At 45.3% G+C, this 21,871-nt stretch overlaps 1 protein-coding gene across 4 annotated transcripts in view; it reads left to right on the forward strand.

Annotated features, from left to right (window-relative positions):
* Window positions 1-21,871, forward strand: part of LOC121575478 (serine/threonine-protein kinase WNK2) — a 74,555-nt gene that overhangs the window by 25,313 nt on the left and 27,371 nt on the right. For 3 of the 4 annotated variants that reach the window (XM_041888595.2, XM_041888593.2, XM_041888594.2), the window contains exons 8-24: window positions 1,466-1,589; window positions 2,020-2,294; window positions 4,053-4,238; window positions 4,796-4,948; window positions 8,168-8,497; window positions 9,408-9,460; window positions 10,840-11,002; window positions 11,206-11,322; window positions 11,889-12,059; window positions 12,209-12,251; window positions 16,025-16,225; window positions 16,557-17,455; window positions 17,805-17,862; window positions 18,005-18,078; window positions 19,928-20,535; window positions 21,100-21,326; window positions 21,624-21,842. In XM_041888595.2, the coding sequence (XP_041744529.1) occupies window positions 1,466-1,589; window positions 2,020-2,294; window positions 4,053-4,238; window positions 4,796-4,948; window positions 8,168-8,497; window positions 9,408-9,460; window positions 10,840-11,002; window positions 11,206-11,322; window positions 11,889-12,059; window positions 12,209-12,251; window positions 16,025-16,225; window positions 16,557-17,455; window positions 17,805-17,862; window positions 18,005-18,078; window positions 19,928-20,535; window positions 21,100-21,326; window positions 21,624-21,842 (3,901 nt within the window). The remainder of the gene's footprint in view (window positions 1-1,465; window positions 1,590-2,019; window positions 2,295-4,052; window positions 4,239-4,795; window positions 4,949-8,167; window positions 8,498-9,407; window positions 9,461-10,839; window positions 11,003-11,205; window positions 11,323-11,888; window positions 12,060-12,208; window positions 12,252-16,024; window positions 16,226-16,556; window positions 17,456-17,804; window positions 17,863-18,004; window positions 18,079-19,927; window positions 20,536-21,099; window positions 21,327-21,623; window positions 21,843-21,871) is intronic. The other variant, XM_041888596.2, reaches the window with a different exon arrangement.

Raw genomic sequence — 21,871 nt, forward strand, 5'->3', positions numbered from 1 at the left:
ACAACTGATTGGCTCAAACGCATTAAGAAGGAAACAAATTCCACAACTTTTAAGAAGGCACACCTGTTAATTGAAATGCATTCCAGTTGACTACCTCATGAAGCTGGTTGACAGAATGCCAAGAGTGTGCAAAGCTGTCATCAAAGCAAAGGGTGGCTATTTGAAGAATCTCAAATATAAAATATGTTTTGATTTGTTTAACACTTTTTTGGTTACTACATGATTCCATATGTGTTATTTCATAGTTTTGATGTCTTCACTATTATTCTACAATGTAGAAAATAGTAAAAATAAAGAAAAACCCTTGAATGAGTAGGTGTTCTAAAAGTTTTGACCGGTACTTTATATATATATTTATAAATATTAATATTTATATATAAACCCAATACATTAAGTAATTACTTTAATAATGGTTACCTGCTGCTTTCAAAGATAACCAACCTAAAGCACTATAATTAACTTAACTTGTGTCATCCTTGATTTAACATAAAGGAAGATAGTTCCTACATGATAGAGTGCTTGCTATGTTATCCAACTTATCTTATGTATTTTCTGTCATCCTGTGAACCCCGTTCATTGTTGTTCGCAGGTATATCTGTCTTTGTTGTTGGTGTTTTAGTTGTCCCTTTATTTGGTCACCAAACCTTTCTGAGTCAAGATCACTTTCGAAGTCAAAATGCAAGCCGAGATGTACCGCTCAGATATTTTTTAAAACATGATCTCACTGCCCCTGCTCTCTCCAGTTCTTCCACCTGATGGCGAAACTTGAGTCGAACCGCATTATTTCTGCCTCAAATTCATGTTGTTCCTATGGCCAGAGAAAGGTAAATATTCCTCGATTAAAAAATAGACATGACGAGCCACTAATAATAAAAACACAGGCCTATCGATACACTTCGCTACTCATTCATTGCAGCTGTAGTGCTGGTTGTACCGCGACTGTAAGTGAGAAGCACGTTTTATGTTTTGTAAAAGTGTTGAATAAAAACTTTGATATGAATTCACTCATAAAAACAGCAGGTCTTTGCTGTATTCTTTGACAGTCTCTCTCTAGTCATGGTTTCAAAAGTTCTGAAATCTCACGTAGGCTAGTATCAAACTTTGCTGTGGGTTAGGAAGCTGCAGGCATGGTGATTTAAGCTATCCGATTGGCCAGCGCAGTAAGCACACTTGATTTAGCTTTTTGGGTCTGCCGGGTAGGCAGAGTTTGTCCCTTCAGACAAATGAAATGGTTCAAAACACTTTGCCTACCTGGCACGAATCAATTGCACCTACCAGCAAACAGCGCAAAACAAGTTTTCGAAAATTGTAGCGCAAGGGTTTATCGTTGGCTTTTCTACAGAAATGTTTGGTGATCGACTAGGAATAATTTGAAGATCGACCGGTTGGTGACCACTGGTCTATCTGAATCAATGTTACCGTGTTATTTTTGATCTAATCTGTACATTAAACAACCCTGCTGCAGGTGCCCAGCATGGGGGTACCACCACAGGGGGCGCAACTGGCCCCAGCAGAGCCAGAGGAGGCAGAAGCCGACCAGCCCCTTACCCTGATCTGCAGCCTGCCCGCCCACGCCACCTCGACCACATGTAAGAACCTCACTGCAGCCTCCAAACACAAAGACAGAGACACAGGCAAACAACAAACAAACAACAAACAACACATAGATGAATGTGTATACAAGAAAACTGAGAAACACTTTAAGTAATTGAAACACACACACACATACACACACACACAGGTCACCTTGTCTTGAGGCAAGGCCGATCTGTTCAAAGTAATCCAGATGAAAGAAACTCCACAGGGTTTATAGATGACGGATAGATAGATAAATAGATAGAGAGAGAGAGAGATGCAGGGTGTGACTCAGCTCTGAGTCATCTCCCAGCTTTTGAATTTGAATGTCACTTCATCTCTCTGTCCCTCTGTTTCTTTCTTAATCTATCTCGTTCTCTCCGTCTCCCTCCATTGTGTGAGGTTGACATAATGTTTTCTCCACTCTGTTTCCTGTTACTGTAGCTGACGGTGGAGCGGGCCTCATGGTGCTGTCAGATGTTAAAAACGGTCAGCCCAGTGCCCCATACCAGTCCATCCCAGAGCCCATCTCTACACCCCAGGTGGTCTACAGCCCCCCTGTGCAGCCCCAGACCCAGCTGCACCAGGGGGCCTACCAGAAGCCCACTGCACAGCCTCCCCAAGTGGCCTACTCCTTAGCTACTACCACACAGCTTCATCAGGGGGCCTACCAGCAACCTAAAGCACAGCTGCACCAGGGGGACTACCAGTCTCCACCTGTACGTTTTCTCACACAAAATTCCCCAATGCCTCAAACTCAAATTTCTAAATTCATTATTCTAAACGTATTCTCACTGCTAGTCTCAGACATTCCCTTTCTATGTCTCTTTAGCTCCTTGTTAACGTTTTGTTTTCGGTATTATCTGTCTTTGTAAAGACAAACTGAACTAAAATATGTTTTCTTTTGTCCGGTCGATGCCACCTGAGCAGCGACACTTCAGTGAGCCCTTTGCATTCCAGAATGCTCTTCTCTCCCCAGAGATGACAGGAGATTCCTTGGTTGGTTGTGGGACCAATGAGAGTACAGTGTGTTGTGGTGGGACCAATCAGTGCGCTAGACGTGGAAGCACTTCCTTGATTGACATGTGCAGGGCCCACTCCCTCCCTAAACCACTGTGTCGTTCTCCCTGCCACCTCTGTCCCAAACGAGACAAAGTCCCACATCGGAGCCCAGAGGGTGACAAAAACTCAGAGGAGCATCCAGCAGCCAAGGTCCCCCCTTTAGACTCCCCTCCCCCTCTGTATCCTGTCCTCTCCCCTCAGCTGTCCCAGCACCATCAATGTTCCTACCATGACTCAATCAATCAATCAGTCAATCCCCCTTATCCTGCCATCCTGGTTACAAAGCCCATACGACGCCTCTCTGACCTCCCTCTACCCCACTCCCACTACTGCAGGGCCTGTGTGAGGTTTGACCTTCTACTAAGAACTAGAATGGAGGCTGGGAGGTCTCTAGCCCACCTTCTCTCACTGCTCAATCTCCCTCTAATCACCTCCTCCCTGTCGGCTCCTCCATCTACCTCACATCTTGCCCCACCTCTTTCCATATTGGTCCACTCCTCCAGTGGAGATCTCTCCCTGCTCAACCACTGTCTCAGCCACATCGTCAGTCGCAGGAGAAGCTCCCCAACACCCCTAGACACCCCGTACCAGCCCAGCCAAAGCTATGGAGAAGCTATGGTTCGTAGGACCAGCTCCCCTACTCCCCCAGACAGCGGTGCCTATTGGCCCGGCCAAAGCCAGCCCACCTCTCCGTTGCCTGAGCATTCTGACCAGGGCCTGGGTTTGGAAAAGTCCCTGCTTCTATCATCAAATGGTTCAATGGTAGGTCAGGGATACTACCGGTTTGATTGAACTTTGACCCTTCTTAGCCATTGCCGTAGCAACAGCCCACCTAGTAGCAGCACCTCAGCTTTCTCTTAGCCTCGCGAGCTGCCTGATCCAGCGAGCTTAGCTTTCTCTGTCCCTCCCATGATGACCAAGGGAAACATTACTTCCCAATCCCAAATCAACCCCTGGGGATGCAACATTTCCGGTAACTCCCAAAATTCCCAGGTTTTCCATAAATCTTCATTGGAGGATTTTCTGTTATTCCCTCCTGGAAAATCTTCCAACTGGGATTTCTGGAAAACCTGGGAATTTTGGGAAAGTGACTGTAATTTTCCGACCATAACACCTACCCTCAAGCGTAACAGTGATGTTCTATCTGCTTCTGTTCACTCCTCAGCAGACAGATAAACACCACATGGCTGGATTACTACTTCTTCTTTGGTATGATGGATCAGCTGTGTAGATTCCCTTACTATTGCAGCAGCCTCTCCTCAATTACCTTTATCCTGCAGTTTCCAGCAACAATATCAACCCTGCTCACAATGATTCTTCCCTCTTTGCTCCTGTGAAGAAAAATTCTATATGATGTGTTCTTGATAATCTTTGTCATAAACTGAAAGACAGCCTTTTCCCCCTTTGTGTTCCAGCCCAGTGCAGGGTTGATCCAGGCCCAGCCACAGGCTCAGCCAGCCTCTGCTCCAGCCACCCCAGGGCCTACGGTACATCAGAACGGCCCCACGGCTCCACAGAGCATCCCAGCTGCTGCCCCTCTCACCACTGTACAGGCACAGACACAGACACAGCCTGCTGTTACTGCCCAGCCCAGCCACGAGGTAAGGATCTGTTCTGAATCTAACACTTGGGTGTGAATGTGAGTGTAACTATGAGAAGCACTAGTTTGTTGGACTCTCATTGACAAGATCCTGACCATCCAGTCAGATGCTGTCTGTCCCCAGACTTCTGTTCAATGAGCAGAGATGATAGTGGCTGTGATGTTTGTTGGTCTCAGCTGTGAGTACAGTACATTCACACATTCATGAGCCCTGTGTGTGGATGTGTGAGTCCAGAGCCTTGTGTATGTTTATGTGTGTGTGTTCCAGTCAGACCCTGTGACCGAGAGTGTGTGTTCCAGACAGACAGACAGACAGACAGACAGACAGACAGACAGACACAGCTGTTTGGCAACCAGACTTGGTGACAGGACAGGCAGGGTGTATGAGAGGCAATAGATTATGTTTGTGGAACAGGACAGATATAGATGTTCAATTAACTTCGTCATGATTCTCACTCACCCTGCCTGTTCTTCCCCTCATCTCTCTCTCTCTCTCTCTCTCTCTCTCTCTCTCTCTCTCTCTCTCTCTCTCTCTCTCTCTCTCTCTCCCTAACACAGTTGTCTGCCAGCCAGCCTCTACCTCAGCAGTGCTCTGACATCACCACCAGTCTTGCCCAATCACCTGCCTGCCTGGGCAGCAATGCTTCTAACCCTCTACAGCAGCCTGCCCAGGCCACGCCCCCTCTCCAGTCACTGCAGATCAGCACACAGGTGGGCAGTAGATTTGATTGATTTGATTACTTTTCAGCTCTGTGTTCTCTTTCCTCAGATCATCAATATGACATTAGCTGAATTCTACATTTTTTTTTACATTTGAGTCATTTAGCAGACGCTCTTATCCAGAGCGACTTACAGTTAGTGAGTGCATACATTTTTATTTAATTTTTTATACTGGCCCCCCGTGGGAATCGAACCCACAACCCTGGCGTTGCAAGCGCCATGCTCTAGACTGGCACGTAAGCATTGATGTCCTCTCGTAGATATCAAGTTTGGCAAGCCTGTCATTGATGGATTTCAGCAAGTCAACGTCCATCTCCGTGAACCTCTCCCCATGCACGCCCTCTTGCCTGGGGCTGATTTGTTGCCATCGGTGATACTGCTTGGCCAACTTGGCTTTGGCTTGTTCTGCTGATTGTGTTTGTTGTCTGGGACAGCACTTTAATCCTCCGAAACCTGCAACATGTTTCTTTGCGCTTGTAGGTGTCTCAATGATTTGTTCAAGCTCTTCAATGGCTTCTGAAGCATCCAGCGTGTTTGCCAGCAGAGTAGATAAAAGAAACAAAACAACGGATGTATCTTTCCGGAACTATACAGGCCGTCAGTAGATACACCCAATACAAAAATGTAATTAAACGATTGTGTACTCTTGGTTGTTATATTTAACTATTTGCCACAAACAATTAACTTGTGATCGCACTACCTGCTCACAGAGGGGTTGTTTCTCCATAATGTGTAGAAGTCTCACTTGACAGACTCATGGCGCTTATGCAAAACAGATCTATCATATATATTTGATCATAACTGTAGAGGCACAATCCATAAGCAAGTAATACATAATGAGAGTAACAACTAAGAAAAGTGCCCTGGAGGACTGACAGTGAGGGAGGGTATTTGTGAGTGCACACATACTGCAAAACCAATGAAGAAGAGGAACCAGGTGCACTCAATGGTGAAAATCGAACGACTTGTTTTGTTAGTTTGTTTTTCTTTTGTTTCAGGTCGATTGTGTTTGTACTTTGTTTTGTTGCCACTGGGGACACAGAACTTATGGATTTGGCCTTTAAGTAATGGAAAAGGATCAGGAGTTGTGTTCACTCCTAATCTAAACGGATATCTTTGGACAAACAGAGAAATTGAATCTTTGTGTTTATTACGTTCTCATTATGTTGCGCTGTTTATTTAGCTATTTCCCATATATTATTTTTGCCATACCCTGTCATGCCAACAGGTGGCACCCCAGGCGGATGTGAGCCCGTCCCCTACTCCCTGGCTCCTCTGCCTCCTGCCTACCCCCCACAGCATTGCCCCCCCCGTAACCTGTCCCCCCAGCCCCTATTACTCCCCTGAACCCTCCCACCCCTTGCACCTCACCCCCATTTTTTATTTAGGCTGTGCCCTCCTTGACCACCCTTGGCACCCTCCAGACCCAATGTCCCAGCTCCAACCACCCCAGCAGATGCCAGGAATGGCAGTACCCGTCCCCCTGATTCCCCATATGATGCCCCAACAGCAGCCCCAGCAGCAGCAGGTCTACACTGCCACCCCTCAGCAAGATCCCCCCCCGCTCCCTGCCCCCCTCCCTGAGAAACATGTGGCAGAGCAACCTCTCCAGGTGAATATTTCCCCAAATTACCTAGTTTTCCAAAAATCCCAGTTGGAAGATTCACGGAAGTAGGCGAGAAGGAGCAGGAAATTCGGAACCCTCCGAACAGGATTTTTGGGAATTTTGGGAAAGTTTAACACTAGCTCATGTGATGCCTGAAACACGACAAACCTCCCTAATACATTACATACAGTGCATTCGGAAAGTATTCAGACCACTTCACTTTTCCACATTTTGTTATGTTACAGCTTTATTCTAAAATTGATTAAATCGGTTTTCTTCCTCATCAATCTACACACAATACCCCATAATGGAAAATATATATATATATATTGATGATGATATCACATATACATAAGTATTCAGACCCTTTACTCAGTACTTTGTTGAAGCACCTTTGGCAGTGTTTACAGCCTTGAATCTTCTTTGGTATGACTCTACAAGCTTGGCACACCTGTATTTGGGGAGTTTCTCCCATTCTTCTCTGCAGATCCTCTCAAGCTCTGTCAGGTTGGATGGGGAGCGTCGCTGCACAACTATTTTCAGGTCTCTCCAGAGAAGGTCGATCGGGTTCAAGTCCAGGCTCTGGCTGAGCCACTCAAGGACATTCAGAGACTTGTCCCGAAGCCACTCCTGCATTGTCTTGACTGTGTGCTTAGAGTCTTTGTCCTGTTGGAAGGTGAACCTTCGCCCCAGTCTGAGGTCCTGAGCGCTCTGGAGCAGGTTTTCATCAAGGATCTCTCTGTACTTTGCTCCGTTCATCTTTCCCTCGATCCTGACTAGTCTCCCAGTCCCTGCCGCTGAAATACATCCCCACAGCATGATGCTACCAACACCATGCCTTACCGTAGGCTTGGTGCCAGGTTTCCTCCAGACTTGTCGCTTGGCATTCAGGCCAAAGAGTTGAATCTTGGTTTCATCAGACCAGAGAATCTTGTTTATCATGGTCTGAGAGTCTTTAGGTGCCTTTTGGCAAACTCCAAGCGGGCTGTCATGTGCCTTTTACTGAGGAGTGGCTTCCGCCTGGCCACTCTACCTTAAAGGCCTGATTGGTGGAGTGCTGCAGAGATGGTTGTCCTTCTGGAATGTTCTCCCATCTCCACAGAGGAACTCTGGAGCTCTGTCAGAGTGACAATCGGGTTCTTGGTCACCTCCCTGACCAAGACCCTTCTTCCCCGACTCCAATCAAGTTGTAGAAACATCTCAAGGATGATCAATGGAAACAGGATGCACCAGAGCTCAATTTCGAGTCTCATAGCAAAGGGTCTGAATACTTACGTAAATAAGGTATTTCTGTTTTTTGTTTTTAATACATTTGCAAAAATTCTAAAAACCTGTTTTCGCTTATTCATTGTGGGGTATTGTGTGTAGATTGATGAGGATTTGTTTTTATTTAATCCATTTTAGAACAAGGAACAAAATTTGGAAAAAGGTAAGGGGTTTGGCTTTACATTTTGACTTTATGTTGGAATATGTACAGTAACTGTTTGGATAAGGACAGTAGCACAGCACATAACATACATTTGGATGAACAAGTAGGTTGTACAGTGTCTTTAGCAGCAGTGGCAAAGAAGGTTCTGTAGTACCCGAGTCATTCCTCCTTCCAGGGCCAGTCTGGTGCCCCTCAGGACCCCCATGGAGAGGCTCAGGTGTCGGCCCCCGCTCCGTTCCACCCCGTCCAGCCTTCCACCCTGTCCCCACCCTGGAGGGCCGAGGTGGTGGACCCCGAATCTGCTGCTGCAGCCGGGTCTGACCAGACCCTCCCTGAGAGCCCAGCCCGGGCCCCACGCCTGGCTCCGGCTCCAGCTGCAGCCCTGAAGCCCGCTGGCATCCAGACAGTAGCCCCAGTGCCTGATGGTGTCAGCCTGTCCACGACTCAGCATAACCTGGACACTGCATCTATGTCCACCTCTTACCAACCTGAGGCCAGCCAAGAGGTAGCTATGCACCACACAGTTACCTACAGTTTCTACAGTAAATCAAATCAAATCAAATTTTATTTACCACATACGCCGAATACAACAGGTGTAGACATTACAGTGAAATGCTTACTTACAAGCCCTTAACCAACAATGCATTAAAAAAAAGTGTTAAGTAAAGAAATAAAAGCAAATAACTAAAGAGCAGCAGTAAAATAAAATAACAGTACAGTACACTCTTACAATTAGTGGTGACTCGAGGAACCCTGGAGATCCTCAAGGAACCCCTGGACTTCCTCCTACCCGTTAGAGTAAATATAATCAGCAATGTTAATATGATTAATATTATATTAGAACATAATGCGCATAAATATTCAAGGAACATTTTAATTTGCAGTGTACAAACTTAACATGATAAACAGGAATGACTACGCTAACAAGTGACCAAAAATTATTATCTGAAAGTCACACCTCCAATAAGCCACGCCTCCATTCTGATAGGCTGCAATATATTATTAAAAAGGTTCAAAATTGAACCCCTCCCATCACAAAACACAGGGGTTCCTCGAATAACCTTTTTCAACTGGAAAGGTTCTGCCAGTGTGGCAACCCAAAAGGTTCTTCCAGGCACCTTGACTTCTAAGAGTATACAGATACCACTCATACTCTACTACAACACACTGCACAGCACATACTGTTTTCAGCACTCATACATGTATCAGTGCACTCTTGTCTTGTGTGTTGGCTATGCACTGCCCATATTGTAAATGTAGGCTGCGTCCCAAATGGCACTCTATTCCCCACATAGGCGCTGGTCAAAAATAGTGCACTATATAGGGAAGGAGTAGGGTGGCATTTGGGACGCAACCATAATCTAATCCCTATAACATGTTCTGTGAATCCAACAACCCCATTGTTTTGCCCTCAGGAGCCACTACAAGAGAAACCCATGGTGTTTCACAGTTTTGCAGGCTATGACAGGTGTGTGGCCATACCTTCTGACCTTGACTAGTGTAGTTGAAATGTTCTTCCCCAACAATGGCTATAGTGGGTACAGTGTACAGTACAGGGGCTGTAGTGGGTACAATGATGTTGACCTTGACTGACCTTGACTAGTAAATCTAGAAGACTGTGTGACCGTGGTGTGAATACTTTCTTACTGAAATCTTAAAGGGATAGTTCACCCAAATTATCAAATGACATATTGGTTTCCTTACCCTGTAAGCAGTCTATGGACAAGGTCAGACAGCAATCCATGCTTAGGTTCAGGGTAACTATCTCTTTAACCTCAACACCAGTGGCTACACCAGAGTCCCATCTGAATGACACACAAGCAGAAAGAAAGAGAGAGAAGTAGATAATGACAGGAAGAGAGAGAGAGAGAGAGAAAGAGAGAGAGAGAGAGAGATGGAGAGAGAAGAGAGAGAGAGAGAGAGAGAGAGAGAGAGAGAGAGAGAGAGAGAGAGAGAGAGAGAGAGATGGAGAGAGAGATGGAGAGAGAGAGAGAGAGAGAGAGAGAGAGAGAGAGAGAGAGAGAGAGAGAGAGAGAAATGGGAGAGAGAGAGAGAAATGGAGAGAGAGAGAGAGAGAAATGGAGAGAGAGAAATGGAGAGAGAGAGAGATGGAGAGAGAGAGAAATGGAGAGAGAGAGAGAGAGAGAGAGAGAGATGGAGAGAGAGAGAGAGAGAGAGAGAGAGAGAGAGAGAGATAGAGAGAAGAGAGAGAGAAATTGAGAGAGAGAGATGGGAGAGAGAGAGAGATGGAGAGAGAGAGAGAGAGAGAGAGGTGGAGAGAGAGAGATGGAGAGAGAGAGATAGAGAGATGGAGAGAGAGAGAGAGATGGAGAGAGACAGAGAGAGAGAGAGAGAGAGAGAGATATGGGAGAGAGAGAGAGATATGGAGAGAGAGAGATGGAGAGAGAGAGAGAGAGAGAGAGAGAGAGAGAGATGGAGAAAGAGAGAGAGAGAGAGAGAGAGAGAGAGAGAGAGATGGAGAGAGAGAGAAATGGAGAGAGAGAGAGAGAGAGATGGAGAGAGAGAGAGAGATAGAGAGAGAGATGGAGAGAGAGAGAGAGAGAGAGATGGAGAGAGAGAAATTGAGAGAGAGAGAGATGGAGAAAGAGAGAGAGATGGAGAAAGAGAGAGAGAGAGATGGAGAGAGAGAGAGAAAGAGAGAGAGATGGAGAGAGAGAGAGAGATGGAGAGAGAGATGGAGAGAGAGAGAGAGAGAGAGAGAGATGGAGAGAGAGAGAGAGGTAGAGAGAGAGAGAGATGGAGAGAGAGAGAGAGAGAGAGAGGGAGGAAAGAGCGATAAAAATAATGTGTTAAAGATCTTTAACTCTTTCACATCCCTGCCTTTAGCTTCAACTCAGACGCGGCGTCGGGTAAGGAGATGAATGATGGCTACGATGGCTCGGCCAGCTGCGGGAAAGGGGACGGGAAGACCCGGAAACACCACCGCAAGTCGGCCCGCACACGCTCACGCCAGGAGAAGACCAACAAGCCCAAACTGAGCATGCTCAATGTAAGTCTGTCCATCCACACTGATCACAGCTCCAAACTGACCAGTGCTCAAAGTTTTAGCCGTTCGTAAGCTATTCAATTAGTCCAAAGGGAACATTTTGAAACAGAAATTACAATCTATACTGTATATTCATATATTGCTATATTCAAAGCATATGCATATTCATACTTTCACATTCAAAGTTATTTTTCCTTCCCCCTCAGGTGTGCAACACGGGCGATAAGATGGTGGAATGCCAGCTGGAGACTCATAATCACAAAATGGTGACCTTCAAGTTTGACCTGGATGGAGATGCTCCGGAGGAGATAGCCATTTACATGGTGAGGTCATGACCCTGGCAGACCTTTCTGTGTTCCGTTTGGGACGTAGACCTGAGTGCAAAACCTACTTGAAATCATTTCAAATCCTTTATCTGTGCTTGATTGAGCTTTCCTGGCTTAATGGATTAATTAGAATAGTCACAAAACTGCAAAGCCTGCCCATCTGGCACTCCGGGCAGGCTAGAGCAAACGCTCAAAAGATTTGAAAGATTTCAAATAGTATTTGACCCAAGGTCTAGACAGGTCTGTCTGGGATGTCCTGGGAAAAGCTATTTTGAGAGCTCCAAATAGATATTTTAATATTTAAATAGGGCCACCAAGCTCAAATGCGCTACAGCAGACAATCTTATGAATGAATATTCTGGTTGGTCATCCAGTTCAGTATCTATCCCCTTGTAATTGTACCTTTCCTTTATTGAAATGGTATACTTACATTATGATTGTTCCTGAAGTGCTATCACTTCTTCAGTATTCTTGTTTTGACATTATTATATTGCTTGTAGTTACATTGTGTATGTGTGTGTGTGTGTGTGTGTGTGTGTTTGTCTATGTATGTGTGTATGTAGGCGGAGAATGGCTTTATCCTGCCCATAGAGAAGGAGATGTTCATTGACCAGCTGAAGGACATCGTGGACAAGGCTGAGGACATGCTGAGTGAGGACATGGAGGGAGAGACGGCCTCCGCCCTGGGGGGCAGTCCCCAACTGGGACACAACTCTGGGGGGCTGGGGGGAGAGGTGAGGGGGGGGCATCCCAAACACAAGTCACTCACACACAGACACGAATATACTCACATGGATGTTTATTCAGAAGCCACACGCACATACACAGGTGTAATACATCTCTCACATGTCTGTTTTCTGTCTTCCTCTCTATCTCTCTGAAGATTCAGCAGCCCGGAGCACAACATCCTGTTTATCAGCAGAATGGTAATGCCCCACTTTTGCTCTCTCTTTTTCTCTCTCTCTCTCTCTCTCTCTCTCTCTCTCTCTCTCTCTCTCTCTCTCTCTCTCTCTCTCTCTCTCTCTCTCTCTCTCTCTCTCTCTCTCTCTCCCTCTCATCTATCCTGTATCTATTCTATAGTGGATACTATTCAACTTGTTACAAATTGTGCAATAATTTTGGAACATACAGTATATTATAATGGAACTTGGCATTTTGAACCTGGAGCCTGGGACACGGTTCACGACTGGACTGTTGTCATCAGCCTACAGTTCTAAGATCAATAAAGTATGAAAATGTAAGTCGCTCTGGATAAGAGCGTCTGCTAAATGACTCAAATGTAAAGATTATGGTCGATATGTATTGTCCAACCACTGTTGTACCCTTTTCGCACCTTCTGATATTTTCATGGATCGAACAATTGAATATGAGAATTTTCAGGATGAATCAAACCACTGTGTTTTTGATTTACCAATATATTTTGTGCGTTTTTTTTATGATTCATAAATACTTTCCTAACCCTAAATAATCTACAAGATCAGAGTGTTTTTAAATCTATTGGTGCTAAAAAGGAGCCGAATATAAATGTATTTTGATGGCTTTCTTTCATTTTTCCTTAATATTCGGAACCCTTTTTCTCTCGATAGCCTATATTCTTGTAAGTCTGTTGAGAAAATTCAAATTAAAGGTACAACGTATTTAAAACTTTTTTGATGTAAAGACCCCTGTTTTGTGGACCTGCGTGGTTCTGGTACCGGTTCCGACCGACATTTTTGCTTATAAATCGATCTGTGGACACCATAGATCGATTTAGACCACCGAAATGGCTTGCATTGAGCGGTAGCCCTGATTCTCACGGACACAGGAGAATTTCCACAGATAGAACAATGAGACAGATATTTCACCAGATATTATATAAATGTGAAGCATCCACTTGGCGTTTCCACTCACTACCAAATATGGTAGTGAGAGGAAGCCCAATGGCCAGCAGTGGGAGAAGATGGAAGGAGAGGGATGTTGGCTGACATTCTGCTAATTTTCTCATCGATGAAACATTTGATCTCAGTACAGTTTTCAGTTCCCAAAACTAGACTCTGTTTTGAACAGAGTGGACTAAGTTTTGTAGACTTTACTCTTTGCCAACGTTGTAAAAAATCGCATTGTTTAGAAGGAGTGCGAAGGCGAATTGAGTTATTGCTCAACCTCCCTACCTCACAGAGTAGGCGTTCCCTAACAGAAATATGCAGATGTATGCTAGAACAGGCAAATAGGATCTCGCTAGCTCGTGCTTGGCTCTGCCCACCTCCTTGCTTGTTCGGCCCACTATGACGCATTTGTTCCCATTGGAAATGACAGGCTGTAGTCTATCTTGGTTTAGTTATAAATATCTTTGGTATGTCTCTTTTGCCTGTGTGAAGCAGGATGTGAAATCTGACACCACTTGAAGCTGGGATGTCCCTTCTACCATTTCATTCGCTCTTCCGACTGTCCATCAACTCCTGGCTGAACCCTAATTCACAGCCACTAACATACAGTATTCCAGGAATCCTTACATCGTAGCACAGCAGAAGAGAGTGGTTTCGTCACTGTAGCAAATTCAGAGATCGATTTATAGCCAATACTCAAAAATAATTTTTACATTTACATTTTAATAATTTAGCAGACGCTCCTATCCAGAGCGACATACAGTTAGTGAGTGCATACATTTTTCATACTTAATTCATAGATAAAACATAAAAGAAATGTTATGTTTGTCGTAGACGGACAATATTAATGTGGAATGAAAGCCAAGTTCCTAACGAGTTCAGGAAGCCAAGCTAGAGCTATGTGAGACGTTCACAGCGATTGTGGCAGACGTTTTGATGAAGCGAGACCTTTAGAAAATATACACATTTTCTCTAACACTAAACATACAAATATGTATTTTACAGTTATAAGGAAGGTGAAATCGTGTAGTTAGCCATTTTATAATTTGATTGCACTATATTTAGAAAGCATATAAGTAATTTCAAGCCTTATTCATACAGTTTTGTTGAATAGGAAATACATCATATATATTATTTTAATATTTGTTTTATATTTGTACTGTGTACTTGAGCTCTTGTCTTCAAAGTGATAACACATCAGCAATTTTTAACTTTTTTTTACAAGAAAGGTGAGATTTTAACCTTTCTTGGAGTATGCAGCATTACTAGTTATTGTTTATGGCCCTCTCATGATAAATAATAACTTTTGGGGATTACTTAGATTACATTTTCAATTAAATGTTGTTACATTTAGCTTTGTTTTAAAGACATGGTCTGGAACTTGGGAGACTAGTAAGTATTTTTTAAACCTCCACTTTGGGCTGGATGTGTCAATGTGTTGTTCTACATGCATAATCTATGAGCAGAGTTACTGTTTTACCTCAATTAGCTACGAAATCCCTTGTTTGGGCCAGCCCCCTAGCAATTCGTGTTTCAGCCAATGAACTTCAGCCCCTCACCATTTGAGTGACAGCTAGCAAGATGCACACATAGCAGAGTGAGAGAGAAAGAGAGAGAGAGAGAGAGAGAGAGAGAGAGAGCAATGATGTGGTGCACATATAGTATGTGAGGTAGTACCCAATTTTCGGGGACCACTTTTGGCTTATGAGCACTACTTTCAGAACTAAAAAATATACAAAAGTACCGGAGAATCTCTTTAAAGGGATGGCTTTAGATAAATGTCCTGAAAAGCCTATTGAATGAAAACTCCATGAGAAAATCGGTTGGCCAGCAGGTAGGACGGTTTTCAGCGGTTTAATTAAATGTATTCAGTGCGCGCAAGGGAGCCACTCCTGCATAACCTGTTATGCACCTTGGTCATTCCATGTCATTTAAGCAAGCCACGACACCCACCACCCTGAAATTGTTCTGAAAACTTTTTTGTAATTAGAAATAGCATTCCTGTAGCATTACTTTGTTTACATTTTATTCGATTTTTGTTAAATTAAGCTAATTGATTGCACACAAATTGGCCCTTTTTAATTTAGAGGATTTACATAATATTCTATAACCACCCATGGATCCCCACACCCCACGCCAAATAAATTGTGCGGTCAATTATGTGGTCAAGCCATTCCTCCATGAAAGCAATTAAGTTTGTCCTTAGCAACCTAATGCTTCAACCCAACTCTCCTTGAATAATCCTACAAATGGCAGCTCTCTGAGCTCTCTGGTGCAATTCTCATAAAAAGGCCAAAACTTTGATGGAGAAATGGGCTAGTGTCTAAAATGTTGTGACAAGAATACAATTATAAACCATTGCATGGCAGGTGTATGTTTTTCAATACAATTATTAGAAAACATCTCTATATGTAGTGTGATTAGTGACATTTACCATTAAACTCAAAATCAATTAGCTTAATTTCGCAGATATCAAATTATATTTCAATAAAATAATGTTTTAGGAATGTTAATCTTATCCGTCTCTAACTACAGAAACGATTTCAGAACAATCTGAGATGGTGGGTGTCAAAATCCTCTTTCTTGTGCTTTTTGGGGTGGAATGACTCACCTGCAAAAGGTAAGTCTGAATACCAACTACTGAGAAGTGCTTAAATCAAAACGCGTAAAAAAGGCATAGAGTCTGAATCGGCCCCATAGTGAGTGGGATGTCTGTGGAGGAAGGTTTTTAAAGGAGATTGTACTAAGAGCTGTGTGGGTGGGCTGAGTAAGTTTGTGATGTTTTGATTGCCATATCTGTTTGACTGTACTTTCTCTCCCTCTCTTTCTCTCAGTGCTCCACACAGGGAAGAGATGGTTCATCATCTGCCCAGTGGAGGAACCTCCCACCTCCAGCCAGGATGGAACTACAAACATGACTGCTGATGGGACTACAACTACTCAGCCTGACGGGACTACAATTGCACAGCCTGATGGGATTACGGTGCCTGGCCAGACTGCTGAGGGTGGCACTGCAGGGACTCCTTCAGGCAGAGGTGACTTTGTTTCCATGTGACCATTTCAACATGACACGATCCTGGTCGAGCCATGCTACCATGCTGCCCTCTAGTGCTCAATGAATGAACAACGTCCTGTCAACATCAGTAGTCAGCCGTGTGTACAAATACAAAGCTCCTTTGTCAAAGCACTATTGCAACACAGTGCAACACAGTGTCAGAATGCTACAAATACAATATTGAGTTGTTATGTTGAAATATGTGTATGTCTTTGGATGTGGTCCTATTGTAGAATGGTAGGTTAAGAGGATACTAGTCCTATTGCCTTTCTGTCTATAATCTTCGGTCTTCTTTTGGTTTTCTCCTGCAGTATCAGCGTCATCCTCCATAGCTAACTCAGTGTCTGGGGGGAGTGGAGGCTATGGCCTCTGTAGCCCTCCCATCCTGTCCTCCACAGACCCTCTCCTCCTGGCCATGTCCCATGTTCCAGCCCCCTCTGGCCCCCCATCTGTCCACCCAGGACCTCCTCCAGAGGGCCAGGCCCACAGCTCTACCCTGCCCAGGGTGCATCACACCCAGCCAGCCTCGGCTCCTCCAGCGGCCCCCTTTGGAGGTCTCCGCAGCTCCCTGTCCGGAGAGGAGCACCAGGGAGGAGGGCGTCTGGGTGCCATCTCCCCCATCCACGCCGCCCAGCAGATGGCAGAGATGGCGTGCGCTGCCTCCATGGTGGAGGAGGTGCCCTGTTGCCCGCTGGTCATGCCCCTGTCCCTGAACGTGAGTTGTGATGCCCAAGGGGGCTCAACTCCTCTCACCCCTCTGCCCCCCCAGGACCCCTCTACTTCCTCAGCCAGAGAGTCCCTACAACTCTCCTACCCCTCCATTTCCCGCAGCGACCGCCCCCAGCAGCCCGTGGTGCTCCAGCAGCCTTTCTCCTCAGTGGGCGGAGCCAAGGTCCCCTCGTTGCCCCAGAGCCCCGCCCCCCACCAGCACACGGCAGGGGGGCCCAGTGAGTCGGACGGGGAGGGTCGAGGGGTGGGGGGTCGGGGGGGCTTTGTGGACAGCACCATCAAGACTCTGGACGAGAAGCTGAGGAACCTGCTGTACCAGGAGTACGCCCCCATGTACCCATCAGGCACTGCTGCGGAGACACCTGGCTCAGGGACAGAGTACGTCCAGTCCCCTCCTGGGCCCGACAGTGCCACCCTGGGGTCAGGAAACAGCACCCCTGGACCCATGGGGGAAGGGCGCTACCGGACAGGGGAACAGCTGGTAAACACAGAACATGTCATCCATAGAACTCATAGAAAACATCCCAAATGGCACCATATTTTCTAAATAGTGCAGTACTTTTGACCAGAGCCCTATGGGCTCCATTTGGGACTCAAACATACTTTCCGTTCTGAGATTATATATTTTTTCTTTACCCACACCCCAGACTACATGTAAAGTAAATGCAATCTATCGATACCATTCATCCTTACATGTTGGCCATTCTCCCTTTAAAACGACTGCACTATATTCTCTCCCTGTCAACCCCCACTCCATACCCTCTCTTTCTCTGCTTCAATCTTTTACCTTCTCTCTTTTCTCAACCCTCCCTCACCACTCTTTCTTTCAGCCTCAGATTCCAGAGAGGATGGACAGTTTAAGCGCCTTGAGTGATTCTGCCGTGGGTGGTATGTACACTACTGTGTTGTATGTAGGCTACAATATTATAGTGATCCCTCTAACAGCTGTCTGGTGTGAAAGTGCAAAATCACAATATATTGTAGTTATAAAGAGAACCTAGACAATCTCTCTCATTCTCTCTGTCTGCAGTCCCCATGTCTAGGAGAAAGAACATACTCCACTCTACCTCCTGCTCTGGCTCGGGCTCCAGTGGCCGGTCTAAGGTACTTTACTGTATTACATATGTGACAGACCGCCTCGATTCGGTCTTATGTAGCAACATTTGAAATTGTGTTTTTTACATTGGATAAAAGTAGAGACTGTATAAATTGTATATCATACACTGCAGTTGAGGAACAATGGGAAAGTAATTCTGCTTTGAAAGTTGATAAACTTGTAACCCCACTTTTGAGAAAATGGCCCTTGAATGTTTTGGTAGACCTACTGGAGAGCTCTTCTTTGTCTACACCGATTCAGCATCGTTCACACCCTCTTAAGCCTTAGCCCCACTCATCTCTTTAAGGATTCACATGTGAGGCCATGTGGTAAACACACGCTGTATCAAATAAAAGTTTATTTGTCACATGCACAGGATACAGAAGGTGTAAACGGTACAGTGAAGTGGTTACTTGCATAGTAGCAATATCAAAAACAGAAAGTGTCCAGCTAAAAATATTTTATACATATTTTATCATTATTAGATGACGCTTACCCGACACACTTGTCTAAATTGATGGGTCATGTGAAGGAAATGCTATAACCACAGCCCAGCCACATCTAGCTAAGTGGATTGGTCACCATTGTCTAGACATGTACATCTGTTCATGAAATACAATAGATGGCTGTAATCAACCCCAGACACACCTGGCTAATTTGATGGGTCATGTAATAATCCGGCTGAAGGTGAGTATTTTGTTTAGACAGGTAGCTAGCTAAACAATGAACCGGCATAATCCCAACTCATACTACTACCAATACAAACATTGTCATAGCTGTAGTATGAATCTACAGGTAGCTAAAGCTAACAAACTAGGTTCAATGTTAGCTATGCAAATGGATTTCTGATTCGAATTATATTAATACACATATCATACACGTAACGTTAGCTAGCGAGCCAGCAAGCTAATGTTTGCTAGCTAACTAACAGTACGCTTTTTAACATTCTGACAAAATTAGGAATTTATATCTGAAAATGTAGCTAGAGTCTTACCCATATACATGGATGAACTCTTCACGGTAGACTGGAACCATTTAACTCAGTTTTGTTTGGACCTACATCTTGTTTGGCCAGCATTGTGTCACGTCACTCCGGTTCACACTGACCGTGGCGTGTGCAGAAAGTAGCCCATCACTTTTTCCAACTGATCTGTCGATAGCGCCTGCTAAATTCAGGGCATCAATGTTGTTGAGAAAAGTAGCAACACTTTTGTAGTTCGATGGCTAACATTATATCTTTCAAAAACAGCGCGGTAGAAAGGACTGTCAACACATACTGAGCAGCTCCCATTATAAACAGAAGCATGCTACATGGCAGACCAATCCAAACTCATCTCCCGGCATGTCCAGCCCATCCATTATCTCAGCCAATCATGGCTAGCGGGAAGGTTGCTGTCTTTTCCGTGACTAAACCAACTAGGCTCCTAATTTAACAATTTTATTCGTATTCATGGATGGAATACAAGTTTGTTATTGAGACTCATGAAAGTTCACATGTTCCAGAAGCCTTTTCTGCCAAAAAACGCAGTTTACGTTTAAATGCCGCTCCTGTGAAGTAGTGAAGGGTGACATACGCCTAGTTTCCTGAAACAAGTCACATATTTGTTCCCAATAGTCATTATCCACTACTACCTCTAGAGGTGCAATACCTCTTAGTCACGCCTACATACAATGCCCGACTATTGGACGTTTTCAAATATAACTTATTTTTTAAAACGTCTTATAAAGTTTGTTTTGTAGAGTAAACGGCCAATGTGGTATTTTAGACCGATATTATAATTACCTGCAAAGGTATTAACTTGTAAGTGGCTCTTTAAACAATAACTTTGTCATTGCTGTTGTCATCCATGTCTTTAGATTATCATAAGCCCTCCTGACATGGTGACAGGAGGAGAGCTGAAGCAGAGGAGTTGGAGCAGCGCTGCCTCCCCGGCACACCCTGCTGGCCACTTATCAGACCACCGCAGCAGTGCCCAGGCAATGGCCATGGCCCCCTCCACCACCATCGGACGCTTCTCCGTGGTCAGCATCGAGGACGACGTCACCCTGAGGACCCGCGGCAGCCGCTACTCCGCCCCGCCCGATTTCTACCTGGATACACCCCCCTCCATGGCCAAACGGGGGTCGCTGCCTCGCGCCTCCATTACCACTTCCATGTCTGTTGATGTTACAGTCCACGCACACCCACGCTTCCTGTCATCGGACTCGGGGGCGGAGAGTAGTCCCGCCAAGCTGGCCCCGGCCACGCCTTCACGGCACGGCCGCTTGGGGGAGCGGAGAGGAAGTGACCTCATGAAGAGGGCGGTGGCCTTCCTGCGCCGTTCGGGCCGCAGTAGTAGTGTGCAGAGCTCTGATTCGCCGAGCCGGCAGGGGGGCGTGCATGGCTCGGCCTATGTCAGTAGTGATAACGACTCAGAGATGGAGGACTCGGATATGAAGAGAGAGCTGACCAGACTCAAGGAGAAGTAAGTTGTGTGTGTGTGTTTGTGTGTCTAGAACAGGGGTTCCCAAACTTTTTTGCTTCGTGACCCACCAATTGAAGTGTCTTTTGAGTCGCGACCCACCATAGGGGTTGAGCGGTGAAAAAAAATACACAGACCAAAGAATAATAAAAACAAAATTGCAGTTTCAAAGCTAGTCTCTTGCAATTCCACACAATTCTATAAAAACATTTTTTAAGCTAATTTCATACGGTCTACGCATTTTGACATGGCTAATGCTGTGTTCTTATTCTTAAACATTATAACAAAATCAATGAGGGACTGATTGTCTAGCTTTTACTTTGTTGATTGTAAATTCTCAAATAATAGCTCCATTATCTTTTCTACATACTTTCTATTTGGTTCTAGTCATTTATGTTTACACTGAAAGCGTTTTTCTTTCAGTTATTTTATTTATATTTTTAGGGGCAATGTCATCCCGCGACCCACTTTGGACCCCTGCCACGACCCAGAAGTGGGTCCCGACCCATAGTTTGGGAACCACCTTACCCTTTATCTAAACCTTTCTCTCCTCCCCCTCCCCACCAGGCATTTGAAGGAGATCTCGGCGCTGCAGGCCCACCAGAGAGGGGAGATAGAGCTGCTGTACCGCAGGCTGGGTAAAGCCACTCCACCCCCCCTAGGTCTCTCCCACACAGCTCCCCCCAAGAGGAAGAGCAAGCACAAGCACAAACTGAAGGCTGGCAAACTCCTCAGTCCTCTGGTACAACAGCTGAGGAACGTCACCACCAAAACCAGTGATTCTAGCAAAACCAGTGAGTATGAGGGCATCGAAACCAGTCACTCCACTGATGGTGTTGAACTGAGAGATACGCCTGGGAATGAACCTGGCTTGAACCCAGCTTGTCTGCGCAACTTAAGATTGCATCAGCCAACTAAAGCCTGGGCAGGTCCTCAGGTCTCATGCAAGTGAATAGAGTAGCAAAGTTAAGTTGTAATATATGGGCCGTGGTCAAAATAATTGCACTAAATAGGGAATAGGGTGCAATTTGTGATGCACTTTGTCTATCTGTGCAGGTTTCTGTGTGTAGTATTTATATTGGTCTGTGTAGGTGAGCCTACAGTGAGTCTGAATGGGTCTCCAGCAAAAGCTCCAATCCAGTCAGACATCAGAGCCCGTTCAGGTACCAGTCACCTGGCTACCTCCACCTCTGAGTCCGTCCAGACCCAGCAGCCCTGCTCCCTCAATGGCTCCCTCTCCTCAGACAACATCTACGCTGGAGCTGGACTACACGGAGAGGGGACAGCTCCACCCACTCCACCAAGCCAAGGTGACCCACAAACTACATGTCCCAACATG

The sequence above is a fragment of the Coregonus clupeaformis genome, chromosome 10 (genome assembly GCF_020615455.1).
Source record: "Coregonus clupeaformis isolate EN_2021a chromosome 10, ASM2061545v1, whole genome shotgun sequence".
Classification (NCBI taxonomy): Eukaryota; Metazoa; Chordata; class Actinopteri; order Salmoniformes; family Salmonidae; genus Coregonus; species Coregonus clupeaformis.